This window comes from Gracilinanus agilis, chromosome 5 (genome assembly GCF_016433145.1).
Source record: "Gracilinanus agilis isolate LMUSP501 chromosome 5, AgileGrace, whole genome shotgun sequence".
NCBI lineage: Eukaryota > Metazoa > Chordata > Mammalia > Didelphimorphia > Didelphidae > Gracilinanus > Gracilinanus agilis.
The window spans coordinates 68,875,232-68,896,736 of record NC_058134.1 but is presented as its reverse complement, the minus strand read 5'-3'; the positions used below and the strand labels follow the sequence as shown (position 1 = coordinate 68,896,736).

Here is a 21,505-nt window from a genome sequence, read left to right as displayed (position 1 = left end):
TGGACGTCTCAGACATCGAGTCATGCTATATTTTACCGTGCAGCCAAGCTTACCGTCTGAATTACCTCCTTACAAATATTGACAGTGGCCATCTTTTAATTTCTGTGTGCAATGCCCTAAATTCCGTATAAGGGCCTCTGCTCCAGCTGTGGCTGGGGGTGATGGGCCACAGAAGGTGGGCGAGCGTGTGTGTGTGTGTGTGTGTGTATGTGTGTGTGTATGTGTGTGTGCGTGCGTGCACTTGAGTATTAGGGCGGGGGTGGGGGTGGGGTGGTGGCAACGAGCGCCAAGGCGACATCTAAGGCAGCCTCAGCCGCTACAGGAAAGGGGGTGGGGGCTGTTCTTATGAAACAAGAGATGCCCAGAGACTCTGGGGAAAGGGGGAAGGTTAGAGAGGAAGGGGGGTAAAGGGGCCAGCTGAACGCCAAGGTTCAATAATACAGCTCAAGGTTGGGCAATGAGAAACTTTCCCTAAGGTTTCCTGGTGGCAGTCAAATGCATGCTAGCTGCAGACAAAACATCACGCCCCTCGGAGGTGAGCGTGGAGGGCTGTTTCTGTTTCCACGAGGCAGCAGCCCGAGCCAACAAACAGCGGGTCTGCCTGCCTGGGGGTGGGTGGGGGAGGGGGAAACCGGGAGGAGGCTGCTGCTCGAGTCAGCTAGGCTTAGGAGAAAGAAGAGAGAAGGAAAAGGCAAAGGTGGGGCCCTCACTACCCCCGGAGCAGGCTCCCAGGACTTCTTCCTCCACTTGTCACCTCTGCAGCCTCTGAAATGCGAACAGGGTGCTCAGGAGTAGGGGATCTAGGAAGTAAGAACCCAGTTTCATCGAAGGAGCTTACTGGTAGGCGAGCAGCTGGCCACGTTCCTCTGCTGCCCCCAAAGATCTTAGATGGGGGGTGGGGCAGAGGTGCTGCTGCTGGAGATAGAGACAGAGACCGAGAGAGAGTGTCGGGAGGTAGAGTGAAGAAGTGGAGGCTGAAATAGTACGGACGACCCTGGGGATTCACTGTCCAAAGGGAAAGAGGACTTGGCAGGATCTCCTGGGTACTGCAGCGCCTGCAGAGATGCAGAGGGGACTTTGACCCAACCCCGACTGACTCTACTTTCCAGGTCTAGAGTCAATCACTCTTTATCCTTCAACGTCAGTCCCCAGCCCTGATTAGTCCAAGATCGAGTCCAATTTGTGCCTTAAACATCCGGCATTAGGACACAAAAATCCCCCAATCCTGGTTGGCGGCTTGAAACCTTAGATTATTGATTTTCATGTTCCAGTCCTCCCAGCTGCAGCCTTTAACAACCACGGGGATACGGAATCTAGACTAGAGAGACTAAGGCAGCCATCCTTGACTATCCCTCCCTTCGGTTTCCCCGGACCTTCTGCAGTGTGCTTTCCTCAGAATGAAACCACTAGAGACAGCTCTTTTCTAATATTTATTCCCTCCCCTTCACTGGGGGTTGGGGGGGGCGTTCTAAATAATTCCCGAATCCTTACGCCAAATCCTAGAGGAGGACTAAGGGTGGAGGGTGGGGGGTGTCTATGGGCAACAGTTCTGTTGGATTGCTGGGTGATCTCGAGAAAAAACCGGAGTAGGCGTAGTCAGTAGCCATGTAGGGAAAGTTTGCCAAAAGAAAGGGGGAAGATGTTCAGGAGATGGCCTGACAAGGCAGGTTCCACCGCCACCAGCCCAGGTGGGATGCGGTCTCTTCAGAACCTTCTCTCATGTCCCTCTGCCCCCTACTGCCACCCCCCAGCCCCAGCCCCAGACTCTCTCGAGAGCCAGATCTCCGGGACAAGCTAGATTCGAAATCCCTCTCTCAGCCCTGGGGACTCTCTGGGATGTGAGCCGTTTCCTCAAGTAACCCGATGCGCCTTCTTCTCCGCAGAAATCGAGTCATCTGGACTTCCAAACTGCACGTCTCCTAGTCGCTGCGGCCGCGAAGCGCCGGCCTCCCAGCTTGGACCATGAACACCATCGTCTTCAACAAGCTCAGTAGCCAAGTGCTTTTCGAGGACAGCGGTGCCAAGGAACGGGAGCGGGGCGGTCGACCTTACAGTGGGGTCCTGGATGGGGCCCACCACCACCACCACCCGGAGGTGGTCATTCCCGACAGCCCATCAATCAAAGATAACCTCAGTCTCAGACACAGGAGGACAGGGTATGTCCCCTATCACCTTCTTCTAAGCCCCATCCTTATTTAGTGGGAGAGTAAACACGGTGGGTGCGAAATCGCGAAATCGGTCTGGTGAAAGATCTAGGAAGCTCCTTTCTGTCCTTCACTGATTTGAACTGGACAGTTTTCGTCCCTGGGTTCTGTGCTTGACATTTTTGATTTTCAGCATCTGCTTCTCAAGACCCGATCAACTTCTAACCGGATTTATTTCCTACCCTGGTCCAAGGCAGTCTCCTAAGTAGGCCCACTTTAGGGATTCCATTCCACCTCGATCCCCCATTCCTCTCCCAGTTCAGTTTCGGCTGAGCACCCTAGAAGAAAGCCTGGAAATAGCTAGACTGCATTCCGAAAGCGAAGCCAGGGCGGCGAGCCTGAGGAAAGCTTTGTCGCTTCTTTGAGTATTTTCTTTTTCAGCTTTGATTGGACTACACACCAGGGGGAAATCTCTTTCTAAATGATTTTTTTAAAAGAAAAGAGAAAGAAAGGAAGAAAGAAAGAAAGAAAGAAAGAAAGAAAGAAAGAAAGAAAGAAAGAAAGAAAGAAAGAAAGAAAGAAAGGAGTTTCAGTTCCGTTTCCCCCTTTCTTTTCTTTCTTTTCTTTTTTTCTTTCGTTCTTTTTTTTCCCCCGCGTGCTCCCGGTAAGCTACGGGCTTTGCAAAGGCTGACTTTTTGGAGCGCATCACTTTTAAGGGCAAACCTCTGCAGAACATCTGGCCAGCTGTGGGCAAGCTTAGCAGGGTAGAAGGAAGGGCAGGCTTGGGATGGAAGGAAGCGTGTGCCCGCGGTGACCACACTCTAGCTAGGGGATAGACTGCTATGGAGAACGGAGAGTCGGCAGAGGCGGAGAGCAGGCTCCCAGGGCTTTAGAGCTAATAAAACATCCCGGAGAGGGAACAGAGGCACCCACAGAAGCCTAATAGAGTTTAGCGCGGGGGCCAGCTGGGTTAATCGGGAGCGTGTGCGAGCTTTCCTTCAGCTCTCACCTTCACAATTGAATCAGCTCCTGCTCTCTTCGGCAGTGCTGGTCAGGAGACTCAAGGTTAAGTTTCATCAGAAATTTATTACCCGCCGATTCCTACGGAATTCGATTTCAAATGAAGTCTTAGGCAGATACCCAAAGGAGCAGCGAAGCAGGGAAGCAAGAGACAAGCCTGAGAAGACAGCTGGCGGCTCCCGGCGGCCCTCGGGCGACACCTCCCGGGGCCTCGGGGCAGTACAGCTGCCTTGCTCCTGCTCTGCAAGCAGCTTCCAGCCTTAACAGGCGTTTTATTGGAAACATTTCTGGGCCGCCTTTGCTTCTTCTGGTCTCCTGTTCCCCCCAGATCTGTTTCTTTGAACGATGCCCTTCCTCCACCACCCGCTTTCCTTTCCCCAAAGTCTTCCCGGGGTGCTAGCCACAGCGCTTTTGTTTTCTCCAAATTTCTGCCTATTGTGTTTCTGCTGCCCAAGCAGGACACAAGGGCTGTTCTTTCCTGTAACCTTAAGGAATAAAATCGAGTGCAAGAAATCCAAGGGCAGTAAAGACTGGGTTCTCTGAGGAAAATCCAAGGAATCAGCCAAGGCCCCGTACCTAGTACCCTTTGCTTCCCAGACAGACTGCTTAGGAAACGATAGTTGGTGAGAAGGACCATGCTGCAGCTGGGCAGCCAAATACAGGTCCCTAGGCATCCCTTCCCTCTCTCCAATCACACAGCCCCCCCCCTCAAGTCCCCCATTAAGGCCAGACATATTTGAGGATATGCACATACAAGCACCCCAGAACATCTAAGAACCACCCTCCTTCCCTCCAATACCATTTACCTTGCCTTCTCCCATCCTCATTTATCAATTGGGTTCCAGGCTCCCAAAGTCTAATTTTCTGATTCCACAGCTACCCCAGCACTTTCTTCCAGTTTCTATCCCTGCCTGCTGAAAGCTACTGTTGCCAGATGATCTCTGCACAAGGCTAACGTCCTGTAGTCCCCGAGACTAGATCCCGTATAAAGTAATGCACCCTTGGGGAAAGACCTACCCATTGGGATGGACAGGCTCTGATTCAGTGCCATTGGGATTAGATATCCTGAAAGGGGATAGGAGGAGTGGGTGATGGTGTCTTTCCTTGTTCAGCCCTTTCTGGAGAGATGAGGCAAGTTATCTAGATGGGGAAGGAATGTAACCATGTAACCAGATTTCAAATTATTTGTTGTGATACACCAGTCAACCCTGCACCATCTCCTCTTTGGTTTTCTTAGGGCTCGACAGAATGGAGGGAAGGTGAGGCACAAGCGGCAGGCCCTACAAGACATGGCACGGCCCCTCAAACAGTGGCTTTACAAGCATCGGGACAACCCATACCCCACCAAGACTGAGAAAATCCTCTTGGCCCTAGGCTCCCAGATGACCTTGGTGCAGGTAAACCAAAGCTTACTTGGGCCCATGATTTTCTAATGGCTCCTGCCTGTACCAAGAAATGAGTCAGCCTGGCTTAAGAGTAAACTCTTTAGATTTGGAGATTTGGAGCCTTGAAGACCTGGGTTCAAATCCCATCCTTACTAACTGTGTGGCTTGGGCAAATCTTCACTTCTTTTCCTCAGTTTCCTCCCCATAAAATGAAAAGGTTGACCTTTAAGGAACTTTTGAACCAAGAATTCTATGATGCCACCAGCTTTTCATGTAATGGAAGATCGGCTTTTAAAAGTAGAGCTGGATGAGGAAGTTGCTTTGACCTACTTCTTTCTTAGAGTAAAAGAGAGGAGATTGTTCAGTAGTTTGGGGGCGGGGGAGCATCTAAAAAGCTCAATATCTCTCCTACAAGGAGATGGGATTAGAAGAGTCAGAGAGAGGAGAGGAAGGCTTTAGAATCATGGGTGTAAAGCTGAAAGGGACCTCAGATGCTATCTTGTCCAATTTCTTCATTTTACTGATGAAATTCAGATTTTAGGCTGTCCAGAGGTCATCCAGGTAGTAAGTGGAAGAAGTGGGATTCGAACCTAGATGCTTGTAACTCCTGAGTCTGTTCTTTCCCTTGTATAGACCACACTGCATCCACAATCTTATGCCCAAGACATCATTTTACCTGTTGCCTGTCCAACCCTTGCCTCAGTGTAGAGAAGTCCATCAGCCTGTTCCCAATTGTAAATTCAAAGTTTGGGTTTCTCAGATATCCCACGGAAGGCTGATTTATGGAAATGCACCTTGGAGGTTGGACAGACCCCCATATGGAATAGCACAAAACACACTGGGCAAGGAGAGAGTTCTCCTTGAGAGAGAACGCAATTCTTATCCTTTCAGTAGTCTGTAACCTTGGACAAGTTATTTTTACTTCTTTGCATCAATTTTCTCATCTATAAAATTGGGAAAATACTACCTGCCCTATGGGCCTCCCAGAGTCTTTATGAGAAGGAAATGAGATAAAGCATGTAAATGGGGCATAGAGTGATACTGAGCTGTTTTCAGCAATGGTGGTGGTTGTTGTTTGGACCAGCGAGTGGAGAAGAGGGATGTCTGGGCTTGAGGTTTTATAGTGCCCCTCGGGAGAGATCAAGAATGAAGAGCATTTTGTAATATTCACAGGCATGGAAGAAGGTTAGGGATGGGGGGTGGGAGTGGTAGTGACCTTCATAGAGGTATGTAATAAATAAGAAGTTAGAATCTGCAATTCTGTACCATGTAGAAAAATAAACCAATGTAGAAGAATCCCGAACTTTAGAATCCGTTCAGGAATTTCATTTAATAGAGTAGAAAATTTTCCAAATGATCATTTCCCACCAAGTTGGGTGTGTACGGTGAATCCAAAGTCGGCTTATAGAATTTGTATATGTGTGTTCTGTGGAAGGATTAGAGGACAGAAGAGTTGTTAGACTTACATTTCCTCTGGGAGTCTGTTTTGGCTTTGGGTGAAGGAGGAATCTATTAAAATTCCCTTCATATGTTTGAGTGACCTTGTCGTACCAGGAAAGTAGTATATACACGTCTTTCTTTCCCAATGAAGATGGGGCCATGAGCTTTGTTAAAAATAATTAAAAGATAAAACGGAAGGAGGGAATAGTAAAAGAAATCGACAGTGGATAATGGAAAAGACAACGTAACATATCTCAGAAATAAGGCAGTGTTGCATCTGTGAAAACTAGGCAAGTCCCTAAAGCACTAGGTATTGAATAAAAATGAAATTATTTAAAAGTCTTATATAAATACGAGTTCAATGAAAAGTAAAATTCTAAAGTATTTAGGTAAAGTCCGAACATTCAGAAGTTTGATGTGCGTCTATTTCGTCCTTTTTTTTTTCCTTGAGAGTTATGAAACAATATTTTCTGAACACAACTGGACAGAAAAGTCATTTTCAGGGATGTCTTTTAGTGAGAATTTATTTTTAGTAGTGTTTTGCAGATGAGAACATTAATAAAGGTTAGAATCACAAGATGTATGTATGAATAAAGCTAATTTGGACTTTTTCAGTTTCTTAATAAATTATTCAAATGAGAGAATTACTCGGTTTCCGAAAGCAAACCCAAATGCCCAAATATTAACATGACAGGTGCAGTTTATTTTGAGAGGACAGTTGCTTTTAGAGATGTCTGGGTACTAGACAGTGATGGGAACAGTACATTGGTTTATTTTCATTTGTGTGTTTAAGCCAAACTCACAAAAATACTTTGAATAAAGCCATATTTCAACATTTGGTATATTTTTCAAGTTGTAAATGAGGAAAACTTATGTTTTTATTTAGCCTTAAAAAATTCAGGAGTGACTAAAGCTACGATTTGTTATTAACGAGGATATTTAAGTTTGATTGGCCCAGTCAAATATTTTGATTGGAGTTGGAATCAAAGCATTTGTCATTTTAATCAGGAGTAAAAATAATTTGACACACATATGTGGTGGTTCAAATCCACATTACTAGCATTTTTTAGGGTAAATGTCATGATAGCTAATTTATAGGAAAAATCCTTTCCATTCAAGATGTTCATTTTTCTTTCTCTTACATGTAAGCCCCAATAAATCAAAATTGGCACTGAAATGGAGAAGGCCACAGAATGCCTCACATGGGTTTCTAAATGAAGCAGAAATCATGATTTATGGCAATAAATAATACCTGTTTCATAATATACAAATTGTGTGTTTAATATAGTTGGTTTCAGAAACTTTGAAGTGGGAAAAATAAAAGTTTAGTTAGAATAACTGACGGGCTCCCTGTCTAAACCAAACTGACATCATTTGGGTGCAGCTCTTCTAATACAGGCCTCCTTGGACATCTGCACAAGGCAAATGCATAATGCATAGTCTGAGCAACCAAAGAGATCTTAAACAGAGAAAGGAAACGGAGATCTAATACTTAAGTATTTTGAAATTCAGGGCGCAAGCAAGCAGAGAGAGCTGAATTCTTGTTAATTAAAGACCAACCTACAGTGTGTTAGGGTCTCCCGGCAAGTAAATTAATTTATGTGTAGCAATTCTCCTCTCAGAAATCTGAAAGAACTTACTCCAAAGGAATGAGAGCAATTTTACTCCCAAAGTTATTTTCCAAAGCATTTATGTTACGAACTGAGTGAATCTGACTCATTATGTTCCCATTAAAAAATATTCTGTGTCTTAGGGATTGCAAATGCAGCATTTCATTGATGTTATCTTTGTGGTATAATGTGAGGACTTTTGTCAGTTGATAGCATAGGGAGCCAAATATAAGCATAAGCAATTTTTATTAATCTATGGAAGTATGTAGACATTTAGAGAGAGAGAGAGAGAGAGAGAGAGAGAGAGAGGTTTCTCTCATCTTCATGCCTTCACTCTCTTGTTATTATATATCAACACGATATATGATATAAGCCAGCTGTGACATCACCTGCTCATTCTTTTGCTTAATTGCCTTTTAGAATATCATGCATTTTTGATATTTCCTTTTACATTTATGGTTTTCTTTTGGGTCTTTCAAGGTAGGAAATTAAAATCCTCAGGCTTTTAGAAGGAGCAGTTTAATCTATTTTATTATATGTCTACTATATTATGTCTTGGATAATAATAATGTTTCAAGTGGATTACCTTGCTCTCTAGAAGTTTATAAGAAAGAGGCCAAAACTTAAATGGAAATAGATTTATGATAATTAGAATCATAGTCACTTACTTATTCTATATAACGAATCTCCCTGGATACTCATGGCAATTCTGGGAGATAGATGGTTTTATATTCGTTTCATTCTGATAATGATGACTTCTTGTACTATGGGATTTTTTTTTTTTTGGTTTGAACCTGCTAGGTCATTGTGTAAAGTGGAGATGTCAAACTTGCTGCCAAGGGCGCGCGTGACCTACAACATAGTTAAGTTCAACCCAAACCTGATTTAAAGTGTAATTAGGAAATATTTAACAAAGTAAAGTAAAACTTAATAAAACATAGATAATACTACATTTTAAAACTGGCACTACATAGCTGACAGGAATCCTTATGTACCAGTAGTGGCCCCATTTCTTTTTGAGTTTGCCACCACTAAAGAAATCCTTAGCAAAGAAACTTTCTACGGAAACAGACCAGGAATGGTTATATAACTTACCAGCCAGTATATGTCAAAGGCTGAATTTAAACTTCAGCAGATGGCTGACTCTGAGGCCAGGGGTCTTATTCATAATGCCAGCCTTTCTCTCTCTCTCTCTCTCTCTCTCTCTCTCTCTCTCTCTCTCTCTCTCCCCCTCATANTCTCTCTCTCTCTCTCTCTCTCTCTCTCTCTCTCTCTCTCTCTCTCTCTCTCTCCCCCTCATAATAGTAAGATAATAATCATAACCTATACTCTCCCAACAAAACAAAAACAGACCTTCTCAATTAACATATTTTCCCCTCTCATTAGAATCAGTAGAATGACTTAATTGGACACATTTTTGTTATATTTTTATTTGCTTTATTAGTCTGGAAAGTTTTTATTTCTTCTTTTTACTATTTAATTTGACATGTGTGTGTGTGTGTGTGTGTGATGTCTATAAAAAGGGACAGCAGAAGAATTTCCTTTCTAACAGAAAATAATAATAGCCATTTTATGGAGCAAAATTAACTTGCCTGGACATGATCATTGACTTGCCCAGACATACTCATAAGTATTTGTGGATAAGATTCTCATATTATACAAGTTTATGGAAGGGTAGCTCTAAAAGGGTAAAAATTAGTAGATTGATCTTCCTTCTAAAGAAGATTTATATTTCCTTGATCAGGAAAAAATAGGCTTGAAGCAAATCTTTGAGAGAAATAGAGGTGGGGGTAGTCTAAGGATCTCAGAATTTATATGATTGTGTCTATGGACAAGGACTAAATTACTCTAATGTGTGGGGAGGTAGAGTGTGAACCCTTACTTGCTGAGATTCCTTATATTTTTAAATGATGGTAAAATATAGTGCATGTTAGACCATAAAATTATATCTCAAAAATGGAGTGCTACAATTCTTTTTTGTCAGAAAGTTCAAAATATGAGTTCTTCACATGAAAATGAAAACATTTTAGCAATGAATACAACAAAATGAATACCGCTACCTTCTCAATCAGCTCTGGATATAACCATGTAACAATTCTTATTAGAGGGAACTGATTGGATTGAAATGTTACCCTGCACTGTGCCCCATTTTGGTTTCTTCTTTATCCCTACCATTTTGTTAATACAGTGCTCTCTCTCTCTCTTTCTCTCTCTCCTCTCTCTGCTCCTCTCCTCTCCTCTCCTCTCTTCTTCTTTTCTCTTCTCCTGAGATGTTTGCAAAGTTGGCAATTCATAGGCTTCATGGTAACTGGTAAAGCTCAAATCAATCTAATTGCATTACACCACACATAAATTTGGAGTTATCTGCCACTGTATGGCAGTCAGGTGATAAATATCTCAGCTGAGCAATCTACAATAAGTTTGTTAGTTTTAGTGTATTATAAGATGGACAACTTCCAAGCTAACCCTTTAGGTTTTCTATAATGATTACTGTGTCAATATGATGGATGCAAAGATGCCCCATTAGAGTAGAATGAAAATTGCCTAGTTTTCTCTGCCAGCTAAAGTCTGGGACTTCTAAGCTGTCACTATAAAATACAGGGTTTTGTAAACTATGAATCTGACTTGAAAAATGCCGATTCAAAGACCACTAGACTCATTTGGAAGCCCTGTTTCATGTGAAAAAGGCTTTAAGGAAAGTTATAATGACACACTGAAGGAGTCCTCATTCGAAGTTCTAGGTAAAAAGTTTGAACCAATATTTTTACTGTCATTAAACTGATAAAGTTTTCTTCCTTTAGGCAAAACACTATACATGAAAGTTTTATTTATCTTCCTTCATTAGCAACTACCTCTTAGTCAGTGGTGTGAATCTTGTATTAAGCTCCTGGACTAAATCCAGGTCTGGAATCCACTCTGAAATCTGGGTAATAAGGTGCTAATTTAGTTGAATTTGTGAGTTTATTAACAAATTGGACTTTAGTCAATCTTGTCAAATCATTTTGGAAATTTTGTAATAGACTCACCAAGCCTTAGAGCAGTGTTTCCCAAACTTTTCTGGCCTACCGCCTCCTTTCCAGAAAAAATAGCACTTAGTGCCGCCTGGAAATTAATTTTTTTTAAATTTTAATAGCAATTAATAGGAAAGATAAATGCGCCTGTGGCCATCACCGCTTCTCTGGATTGCTGCAGCCCCCACCAGGGGGTGGTAGTGCCCACTTTGGGAATCACTGCCTTAGAGTTTGAAGGCACCTCAGAGGTCAGCTAGCCTGATGTCTGTCTGAAGCATTAATTCCTTCTTCAGCATCCTTGACCAGTGGCCATCTAGCTTTACATTCCCCCAGCATTAGCAGATAAACTAACTTTCAAGGCAGTCCATTTTTCAAATAGCTCTAGTCATTAGGAAGTTCACCTTTATACTGAGCTAAAGATTCATTTTCTGTAACTTACACCATTTCTTCTAGGGCCCAAAAGATAAATCTAACCCTACTTCCCAATGCTTCATCTATTAAATACAATGATTGCCCATGTTCCTAAATCCCTTTCTGACCCCAGGAGCATTCTTTTATGCAGGCTAAATATATGCCTAGTTTCTTCAATTCTTTCTTCAATTCTTGTGTAATTGTGTGGTCCATTGGTTACCTTTTACTTGACTTGTATCAGCTTAGTAACATATATTCTAAAATGGATATCTAGAATTGAACACTGAGATACAATCAGTATCTAGTAGGGTTCTCCGCTACCCTGCAACATGTCAGGTTACTTTTTTGCTAAAAAGTCTCTCCAGAACTTCATTGATGAGGGCCAACGTTCACACCATGCCTCCCCTGACCTCAGGTTTTCTGGCCATGTAAGGGCATAAAAACGCCCATCCAAATAGCAATTAGGGCCCTTCAGAATTGACAGATGTCCTGAGAACACAAGTCATCACAGCTTACCTTGCTGAGCAGATCTGCTAGTCTACCCAAGCTAAAGGCTAGAGTATCTTTGTTGAATATCTTTTCTGTGCCAAGGCTACGCAAATCTCCTTTGTTAACTATTAAATGACTTCTGAGACCCTCATTTCTTCTCGACAGGAAACATTAATTAACAGACCCACTGGGCATTAGCTGGAGTCAGGCTGCCACTAACAAACATGGTACTCTAACTGTCCTTACTCTGGTTAGAGCCTGATCAGGGAAATATATGAGAGGATTATTTCCTCTTTCATTCTGGATATTCTTCCTTCATAGATGCAGCCTAAGATTATGTTAGCTTTTTTGACTGTCCAATTATAATTTTGATTTTTGTTGACCTTGCAGTTACTGAAAAGCCCTTGGTCATTTTCATATGAATAGAAATGTGAAGATTAAAATTAATATACAAAATACTAAATATTATATTTATGAATATTTTATTAACAATAAACTAACAAAAGAGACTAACTAAAAAGTACAGGAACCAAAGAGAGAGAGAGGGAGGAATTACAACCAACTATAAAACAATAACATGACCACACAAACATGGAGGTGCAGGAGAGATTAAAGGGAATTTTGGGAAAACTAAAGGACTTATGGGGGATGAAGTCCAACGTTCAAAATTTCCATTTATACAGAAGTTAATCACCTCATCTAGAGAAATGGATTTTTTTTTCATATACAAGCAGAGCTTGAAATTATCCCTGGGAACAGTATCTTGCCTGAACTTAAATATTTCAATATTTGATATATTTGTGTCCTCACTGATGTGGATACTCCCTTCGCTGCTCCAGGTTACAACCCGTACATACCTGGTACAATCATACATACAGAGGACTCTCTTGTCCATATCCTACAATTAAATTTTTCACTGGATGCCCAATCTACATTCTGGGAGCCTTCCTCTAGATCTCTGGATGTCATGTGGACATGCAGGTTTTCTGACACTTATCCTTCATTCTCTTTATGCCACTTTTTCACTTTTTTCCCTAATCATGTTTGTCTGATGACATCTTTCCCCCCATTTCTTCTATGCAATTCCTATGCAATGCATAATACCTAGCAGCCAACGTATTCCTAAAATGAGCTTCATGTGCCCTTTGGGTAATCTTCAACTTCAATTCTCTGGAATTTATTACATCATGACTTACAGTGACAGATCACTGAAAGAATATTGTTAAAAATAGGGGACTTGTGAAAAAGGAAAATCTTGGGGGCATTGAAAGAACTGTAGACTCCCAAAGGGAATCCTGCCCACTCTCTTCCATCTCATTGCCTATTTGTAATATCTTTTAAAAAAAAAGTATTTATGTTGTATAGGCAGGAGACTCAGGTATAGTCTAAGAACTTTGGCCTTTTCATTCTTTATTCCTGAAATATATTTTCCAACGCAGTTTGCCAGCTTTCCTTGTACCCACTTTTGCATCAAAATCACTGAGTACAAAGTATATATCAATTTAATTTGGAGTGTTTTATAGGTTCTTAGGAGAATTAATCTACCTCCTGCTGTTCTGTGACAGATATTGAGGCTTAAAATGCAATTGGTTTCTTGGTGCTATTTTTGTAAATGCTTATCATGAACACCACAGTGCAAGAAGGCCAAATGTCCCGTGAAATGATGTTTTTTGTTGCCTTTGGATGCAAGATAAGACTAACCCCGCCAGTTCCTTTAAAATGTGGTGCCCAGAACTGAACACAATACTCAAAGGCAAAAATACAGTGGGAGTATCACCTTCCTTATTTTGGACACAATAACTCAGTGAATTCAGTCTTAGATTATATTAGTTTTTTTGGTTGCCATGTCACACTTTTGACTCACACTTACCTTGGAGTCAATTAGATTTTTTTTTTCATGTTAAAAAATCATAAGTAAGCCAAAACTTCCCCATCTGCAGAGCCACATTTCTGCATATTGTCTACCAAGATATTCATAATAGTTAGCATTTATGTCATGCTTTAAGGTTTGCAAAGCACTTTCCATATTGACTCACTTGATCCCCACAATAGCCCTTGAGGCAAGTGCTATTATTATCCCCATTTTACAGATGAAGAAACTGAGTCTGAGAGGTTAAATGATTTGCCTAGAAGGAAGTAAATAGTGTCTGAAGCTGGATTTGACCTCATATCTTTGGGGCTCCAGTTCCAGTACTCTACTGTGTTCCTTAGCTATCTCATTTGAAAGAGGTCTTGTCAGATTTCTTGCTGAAATTCAGATATTGTCATTTTTCTGAAATTAGTCTAGTTGTAATAATAACAAACATCTGAATTGTGCTTTTACGGTTTGTGAATTCTTGACAAAAAAATACTGTATCTTATTCGCTTGGTATACATGGTACCCAAGATGGTATTCTTAAGTATGGGTTTAATAAGTGCTTTATAATTCATGTATTCATTTGATGCTGACATTAGCCCTGGGAGATAGGAAATGTAGTTGGCACAAGGAAAAGAATACAAACTCCACAATCAGGGGCCAGGGGCCAGGGGCCAAATCCCACTTCTGGTGCTTATAAATTATATGACCTCGGGGAAGTCGCTTTCCGGCCTTGGGCCTTAATATTCTAATCTATACAATGAAAGGTTGGACTTGGTGGCCTCTGATGTCCCTAATCATCCTGTAAGTGTTAACTCTGCCCATTTACAGATAAGTAAACTGAGGCTCAGAAAATTCATGTACCTTGTCCACAGCCATATGTTTAGAAGATGAGAAGCGGGACTTTGACTCCACCTCCACTGTTGTCTCCCCTATATCACAATAACTCAATCAAAAATGGAAATGGGCTTAGCTTAGTATGATTGCCCTTCATCTTGAGGGTTCCTAATGACTATTAATTTTAAGTTCTCAAAAACTAATCTTTTAAGAATATATTACAGAGGGGGCAGCTGGGTAGTTCAGTGGTTTGAGAGCCAGGCCTAGAGACGGGAGGTCCTAGGTTCAAATCCAGCCTCAGACACTTCCCAGCTGTGTGACCCTGGGCAAGTCACTTGACCCCCATTGCCTACCCTTACCACTCTTCTGCCTTGGAGCTAATACACAGTATTGACTCCAAGATGGAAGGTAAGGGTTTAAAAAAAAAAAGAATATATTACAGAATTATGCTAAGGACCAATGGGGAACATATTGACCTCTAGTTGGCAAAATCCACTTTTTCCTCTTAGAAAACTGCAGCATTTGCCCAACTCCAGCTTTAGACACATTTCCTGTTTTGCATAATTCCTCAAATGTCCCTGAAGCCCACTGTCCTGGACTTCAGAGATACTTAATAAATGTCTTTTGAATTTCTGCTTTTTTCCCATGATAATTCTGTCCTACTACACCCCCAAACAATAAAATATGAAACAGCCTCTTTCTTCTCACTTCTATGGTGGAGGTTGACAGAAAGATAGAAAGGGAAAATGAGGATTCAAAGAATGATTCTTTGACCAGGAAGAGTCATTTAGCTCTTGTTATTTTATTATTTTTAACAGTATTTTTCCAATTACATGTAGAAATTATTTTTTACAATTGTTTTCTGACATTTTATGATTCAGATTCTCTCCCTTCCTCCCCTTCCAGAGGCAGTAATTGGTCTGTTACAGGTTATACCAGTGCTTTCATGCAATACATATTTCCATATTCCCCATGTAATGACAGACATATCACACATGCAATAAAAAACTCATGAAGGAGGGGCAGCTGGATAGCTCAGTGGATTGAGAGTCAGGCCTAGAGACAGTAGGTTCTAGGTTCAAATCCAGCCTCAGACTCTTCCCAGCTGTGTGACCCTGGGCAAGTCACTTGACCCCCATAGCCTACCCTTACCACTCTTCCACCAAGGAGCCAATACACAGAAGTTAAGAGTTTAAAAAAAAAAACAAACCAAAAAACTCATGAAAGAAAATTAAGGGAAAGTTGGGATGATTTGATCTTCGATCAAATTTCCACAGTTCCATCTTTGGCTATGGATAGTATTTTTTATCATGAGTCTCTTGGGGTTATCTTGGGACCTTGTTTTGCTGATAATAATTTAGTCCTTCATGGTTAATTAGCATACATTTGTTTTTGTTACTACATACACTGTTCTCCTGATTCTGCTTACTTCATTTTGCATCAGTTCATATAAGACTTTCCAGTTTTTCTGAACTCATTCTGTTCATCATTTCTTATGGTGCAATAATATTGTACTACCACCATATACCACAACTTGTTCACCCATTCCCCTTTTTGGTGGACACTGCCTCAGTTTCCAGTTTTTTACTAACACAAAGAGAGCTGCACATAGCTGAACCATATCAACACAAATATTAACAGAATAAATGAAACCAGAAGACAAAAGAATGTCAACCAAATGGAAGGTCATCTTGCACAGGCTCTCTGTCTGGAAATGGAAATGACCTGAATGGGCTGGAAGAGCAACATTCTTCTACTTCCCAATACTCTATGAAATGCTGTTTCCTGGTATACATGGTCACTGAACTTACTCATAATGAACATAAGAAAGCAGCAAACTGAAGAGCAAGGCAGTCTTTGTACCAACAGTCATTGAAGAGAATGAAAAAGGAGAGAAATCCTATAAAGAACTTGATCAGATCCTCCAAAAAAAAATCTCAAAATATTCCGTGATACTCAACAACTTCAGTGTATAAAAATGGGAACAGAGAAAGATGGCAAAAACTCTTTTGGGAAGAATGGATTGAGATCAATAAGTGGAAGAGGCCCAAAGGCTTGTAAATAATGAGATGATGATGATAAAAGATGCAGACTAATGTAGTCAGGAAGACTTGGGTCAAATTCTACTTCACATTTACTAGCTGTGTGATCACTGGGCAAGTCACTTAATCTCTCTGTTTCCTCATCTATAAAACATTGAGGTTGGACTCAATGGTCTGTAAGCACCCTTCCAGCTCTAAATCAATGAACTTCCACAGAAACTTTATTCCTGTACAAATTAATATAGTTGGAAAGCACTGAATGTGTTAAGGACCAAATAGCAAAATGAAAGTTAAATTAACTATATCCCCTGCTCCCATCTTTTTTGTTTGGGTCAAAACTTTGATTTCACAAGTTTGGAAACTCTTTTTTTTAATTGCTTTATTTGCTTCTTACCTTAGCTAAATTTTCGTGTTTTACTTCCTTTATCTCCATTTAGTACTTGTTATCATTCAGCTGTTTTTCAGTTGTGTCCAAATTTTTGTGACCCTATTTGGGGTTTTGTTGGCAGAGACATTAGAGCAGTTTACCATTTCTTCTCTAGCTCATTTTGTAGATGAGGAAACTGAGGCAGACAGGGTAAAGTGACTTGCTCAAGGTCACACAGCTAATAAGTATCTGAGGCCAGATTTGAACTCAAGTAGATAAGCCTTCCTGACTCCAGGCCTGACATTCTATGCACTCAGTCAATGGTGGTCAAGAGCATTCTGCAATCCATTGCAAATGAAGAATCACACAAGAGATGTGGTGAATAAGGCATGTCATTGTGGGAGGAAATGATGAATGGAAGAAAAAGGGTTGGCCATGTAGCAAGTTCAGAGGCAATCAGTGAAAGCTTACATGTTTCACTGGTGTCCACCCAACCTGAAGAGAAGTTGGGAACAGCTTCTAGAATACCAGGTGGACTATCCCTCTGGCGAATCTATGCGAAGGGAGACATGACTGGTAGTTATACAGGAAGGGCAGAACTGGATGGTCTAGAGCTGCATTGTTGGAAGGGATAATCACATTAAGTTCACAGATCCATGAACGTTATTAGAGTATATTGGGATTTGGTTGCACTGAATACTGTGAGACATGAGTAAGTTATTACATTTCTTTCTACATAAGCTACATAAGTTTTTGTTGTAATGAAAGTTGTAATAGGATTCAATTTGAAGCATATTAGAACCAGAAGGGAATGTGGAGCACAGAAATCATCTGTTCAGCATACCTGTAGAGATGAGAAAAATATGGCTCAGGGAGATTAATTGGCTGGTAAGTAATAGAGGTGGGGCATGAAATGGAGTTCCTTGACTCCTAATCCATCACTCTTTCTAATCACAAAATCATTAGAAGCTCAGTGTTGGAGCAGACTCCAACCTTTTAGTCCAACCTTTACCTGAAAAAGAATCTCCCTTCTCAGACTACCCAATGATAGGTCATCTGGCTTTCATTTGAATTCCTTTAAGGAGGAGAAATACGCTTCCTTGGGAGGCAGCCATTGAATGGTTCTGATTGTTGGGAAGGTTGGGGGTTTGCTGGAGGAGGGCGAAGCCACCCTTACATTGAGCCTAAACTTGTTTGTATCCATTGATTTTAATTTTAATTCTTTCCTCTGGGACCAGGCAAAAGAAGTCTATACCAAGACGTCTCATTAACTAAATAGCTATAGGTACACAAGCATATATACACAGATAGATATAGATATATAGTATACACACACATATGATATATACATATATCTATAGTCTATTTATAGACTACTGCTATGGTCCATGGGGCCATGAAAAATCAGAAACAACTCAGCGTCGTAGACATCTATACATAGAGTATATCCAGGGACATATATGTATCCTTCTGTGCATGTCTACGGATTATATATGTGTATATATACATATATATATACACACACATATATATTTATATCTATAGATATATAGGCATCTATAGATATACATAAGTATATTTAAGTAAACATGGGTCTATAGGCATAGATGTGTGTCTATAGAACACACATATGTGTTTTTCTGTGTCTGTGTATATATATATATATACATGCACATACATATATATATACATGTGTATATATATATACATGCACATAAATACACACTGCATAGGTAGCTATTGTTCTGGGAGAGATTGAATGTGAGTCTGATTTTTATTCTCTTTAGTACAAGCCTGCAGATGAGTGGAGATTCAGTTGAGCTGTGGCTAATAGAAGGGGATTAGTTTGACCCAAAGGAGGTACTGTAGAAGGGTTTTTTAGTCTTTGTGAGAGAAGTATACACATAGAATGGTGGAGTCTGAAAAGGGCAGATTGTAAGAGGGACTAACATTCGGTGGGGAATAATAGATTGGGTAAGGCTAGGCTCAAAGAAACTTGAGCTAAGTCCTGTCGAGTCTGAACAACATCCTCAGGTGAAAGAATATTAGAGTCAGAAGAGGTACCATAAGGACATTTAGTTCAAACCGCTGATCTTCCAGAGGAAGAAATTCAAATCCAGAGACACTGAGTCATTTGGCTAAGGCAACCCAAATAATCCTGGAAGAGTGACCCCCCTGGAATATTTTCTTTCTGACTCCCAGACCTTGCTCAAAAAATAACTGGGTAGTCAACATAGGATTTAGAAAATTGATAATCAAACTGACATGCCTTAAGCAGATGAGCTTTGAAGTGGGGAGGGAGGGAATAAGAATCCATATAGCACCTACTGTGTGGTAAATACTTTTCACAAATTTTATCTCATTTGATCCTCACAATGATCCTGCAAGGTATATGCTATTATTATCCCTATTTTACAATTGAGGAAACTGAGGCATATAGCAATTAATGATTTGTCCAGGATCACACAACCAGTAAGTGTCTGAGGCTGGATTTGAACTTCAGTCTTCCTGAGTCCAGCACTTTAATACACTGTGCCACTAGCTGCCTCACATGTGGTTCTTGATACTGAAGAGGGAAAAGATTAGAAGGCAGAGTGACATCAGCGAAAAGGATTTTCTACAATCCCTGTTCAAAACTAACTAGAACCTTATAGGGGAAGGAAAGCAGAAAGGAAGCATTTATTAAATACCTACTATGTGCCAGGCATTGTGCTACTTTAAATGTACTTGTTCCCTTCTCCTTAGTTATATGCCTTAAAAAGTTAACAAAGGCTCGGGTGTGAATCATACTTACAATAGATACTTATCTGAAGTGGAAAGCATCCTTGATCTAGAACCTTCTACAGGTCAAGTATTCTTTCCCTACCCATTCCTTCTCATGTTTTCCTATTTCTTCATGGTGTGACCTTTTATATTTAGGTCAAGAATTCAATTGGAATTCAAAACTGCTTAGACATTCAAGGCTTCCTATAATCCACCTCCCAGCCTGTCTTCCTAATGCTTCAACTAAATTAACTTACTTGCCCTTCCTCTGAAACATCCTACTCGTGCCTCTGTCAGCGAGTGCCTTTGCTCACAGTGCCTTACAAATACTGTCTCCTCTGATCCTACGTAGCTTTGGCATTGGAACTAAGGAAGAGGGGAGTATGTTCTATGATTTGTAGTGAAGCAGCTTCTGCTCTGGATTCTTGGATCTGGGAGGGTGGAGAAGAGTAAGAAATAAGGAAAGATCCAAAGTCCTCATCCAGGAAGGTAAGGAGAACGGGTAAGGCGAGGAATGGGAGGACTGATAGTTCAGTACAGAATATTCCAGCAAAAGGTAAGAGTTTTGTCTTGCTGTGTTGAGCAGTCTAGAAGGACAGAGATTAAGTTGTGAAGAGTAAATAATAAGCATTTAGCTATTCTGGCCTCCCTCTCCTCCTCAGAGAAATAATGCTTCTTAACCATTTGGCAGGGGAAGAGCGCCATAATAGCTCATTTATTTATAAAGTAGAAGATGATTTCTACAGACTTTTCAATGGTAAGCCTTAAACGGTGTGCTGATTTGTGTATTTATAGAAGTAAATCTAGAAAAGTCAAGCTTCCAATGCAAACATTACCACCTAAAGCCATGATAGTAATTTCGGACCATATTCTGGAACATAAATTGGCAGTAGAGACCCCTAATGAGGATTCCCCATGTTTCATCCCTTTAAACCACTTTGCTAGAGGGCCAAAAGCCTGACCTTCTGGGGAAAAGCAACCTACCCTTTGCATCTGTAGAAATCCAGCAACCTTTTCCTCAAGACAAGAATGAAGTCATCCTTAACTTGTTTTTTTTTGGGGGGGGGGGAATTCCTAATTTCTTTACTATCACCTACTTGATTAGAATATTCCAGACACTTGTGAGTCTGCAAGAAATGCTAGCAAAACTTTAAAGCAGTTTGGGGGAAATTGAGTTTATATTGGCATTTTACATCGTATACCACAATAAACTCCAAATGAATTCTTAGCCTAAATATAAAAGGTCACACCATGAAGAAATAAGAGAATATAAGAAGATACTTTTCCAACTATGGGTTGGGAGATACTACTTGACCTATCGCGGGTCCTAAATCAAGGACTTCAAATATAAATACCTACAGTAAGTATTATTCATGCCAGAGACCTTGATAACTTTTTAATGGAATCTAAGGGGAAGAGAATAAGTGCTTTTTAAGTCCCTACTATGTCTAGGTATTGGACTGAGATTTTTATAACTAGTAGGGCAGATAGAGGTTAAATTACTTACCCAGGGTCACAGGGCCAATAAGAAACTGAACCTGGAATAAAAAACATATCTTCCTGACTCCAGGTCTCTCCACTGTACCATATAGCTTTATTTGATTCAATTTAATTCAAGAAATATTTAATGAGTACCTGCTATGTATGTCCTCCTCCATTTCACATCTCTCTATTCTCTTAGCTTCTGTGACACTACATTGTCTTGGTTCTTCTATATTTCTAAATTGCCATTTCTCTATTTCCTTCACAGTGTCCTCTTCTTCCTGTCCCCATAACATACTTTCCCCAAACTTCTTTTCCTGACCCTCTTCTTTATTTTTCTTAGTATTCTCTACCGAACTGATCTCTTTCTTTCCTCTAGCAGTAGGAACAAGTTGTAGAGAAGTCCTAAGTCTGTATTTATAGTCTTGCCCATTCTTCTGAACTCGACTTGTACTTATTACTTTCTGCTGAATATGTCCATTTGGATGTCGTCATCATTCCATTCCCATCAAATCTACTTGTCTCAAACGGAATTAATCCTATTCCTCCCCCAAATCTATGCTTCCCATTGACTTTCTCTATTTTTCTTATGGCAGCACTATTGTCCCAATAACTCAGTCTTCATACTATCATTATTCTTAGATTAGTC

The 21,505-nt window shown here is 40.7% G+C and overlaps 1 protein-coding gene across 1 annotated transcript in view; it reads left to right on the top strand.

The window, feature by feature from the left end:
• Window positions 1-1,962: 1,962 nt before the first annotated feature.
• The window catches only part of MKX (mohawk homeobox), a 98,036-nt gene continuing 78,493 nt past the window's right edge, over window positions 1,963-21,505 (top strand). The window contains exons 1-2 of the mRNA XM_044678937.1: window positions 1,963-2,156; window positions 4,402-4,561. Of these exons, the coding sequence (XP_044534872.1) occupies window positions 1,963-2,156; window positions 4,402-4,561 (354 nt within the window). The remainder of the gene's footprint in view (window positions 2,157-4,401; window positions 4,562-21,505) is intronic.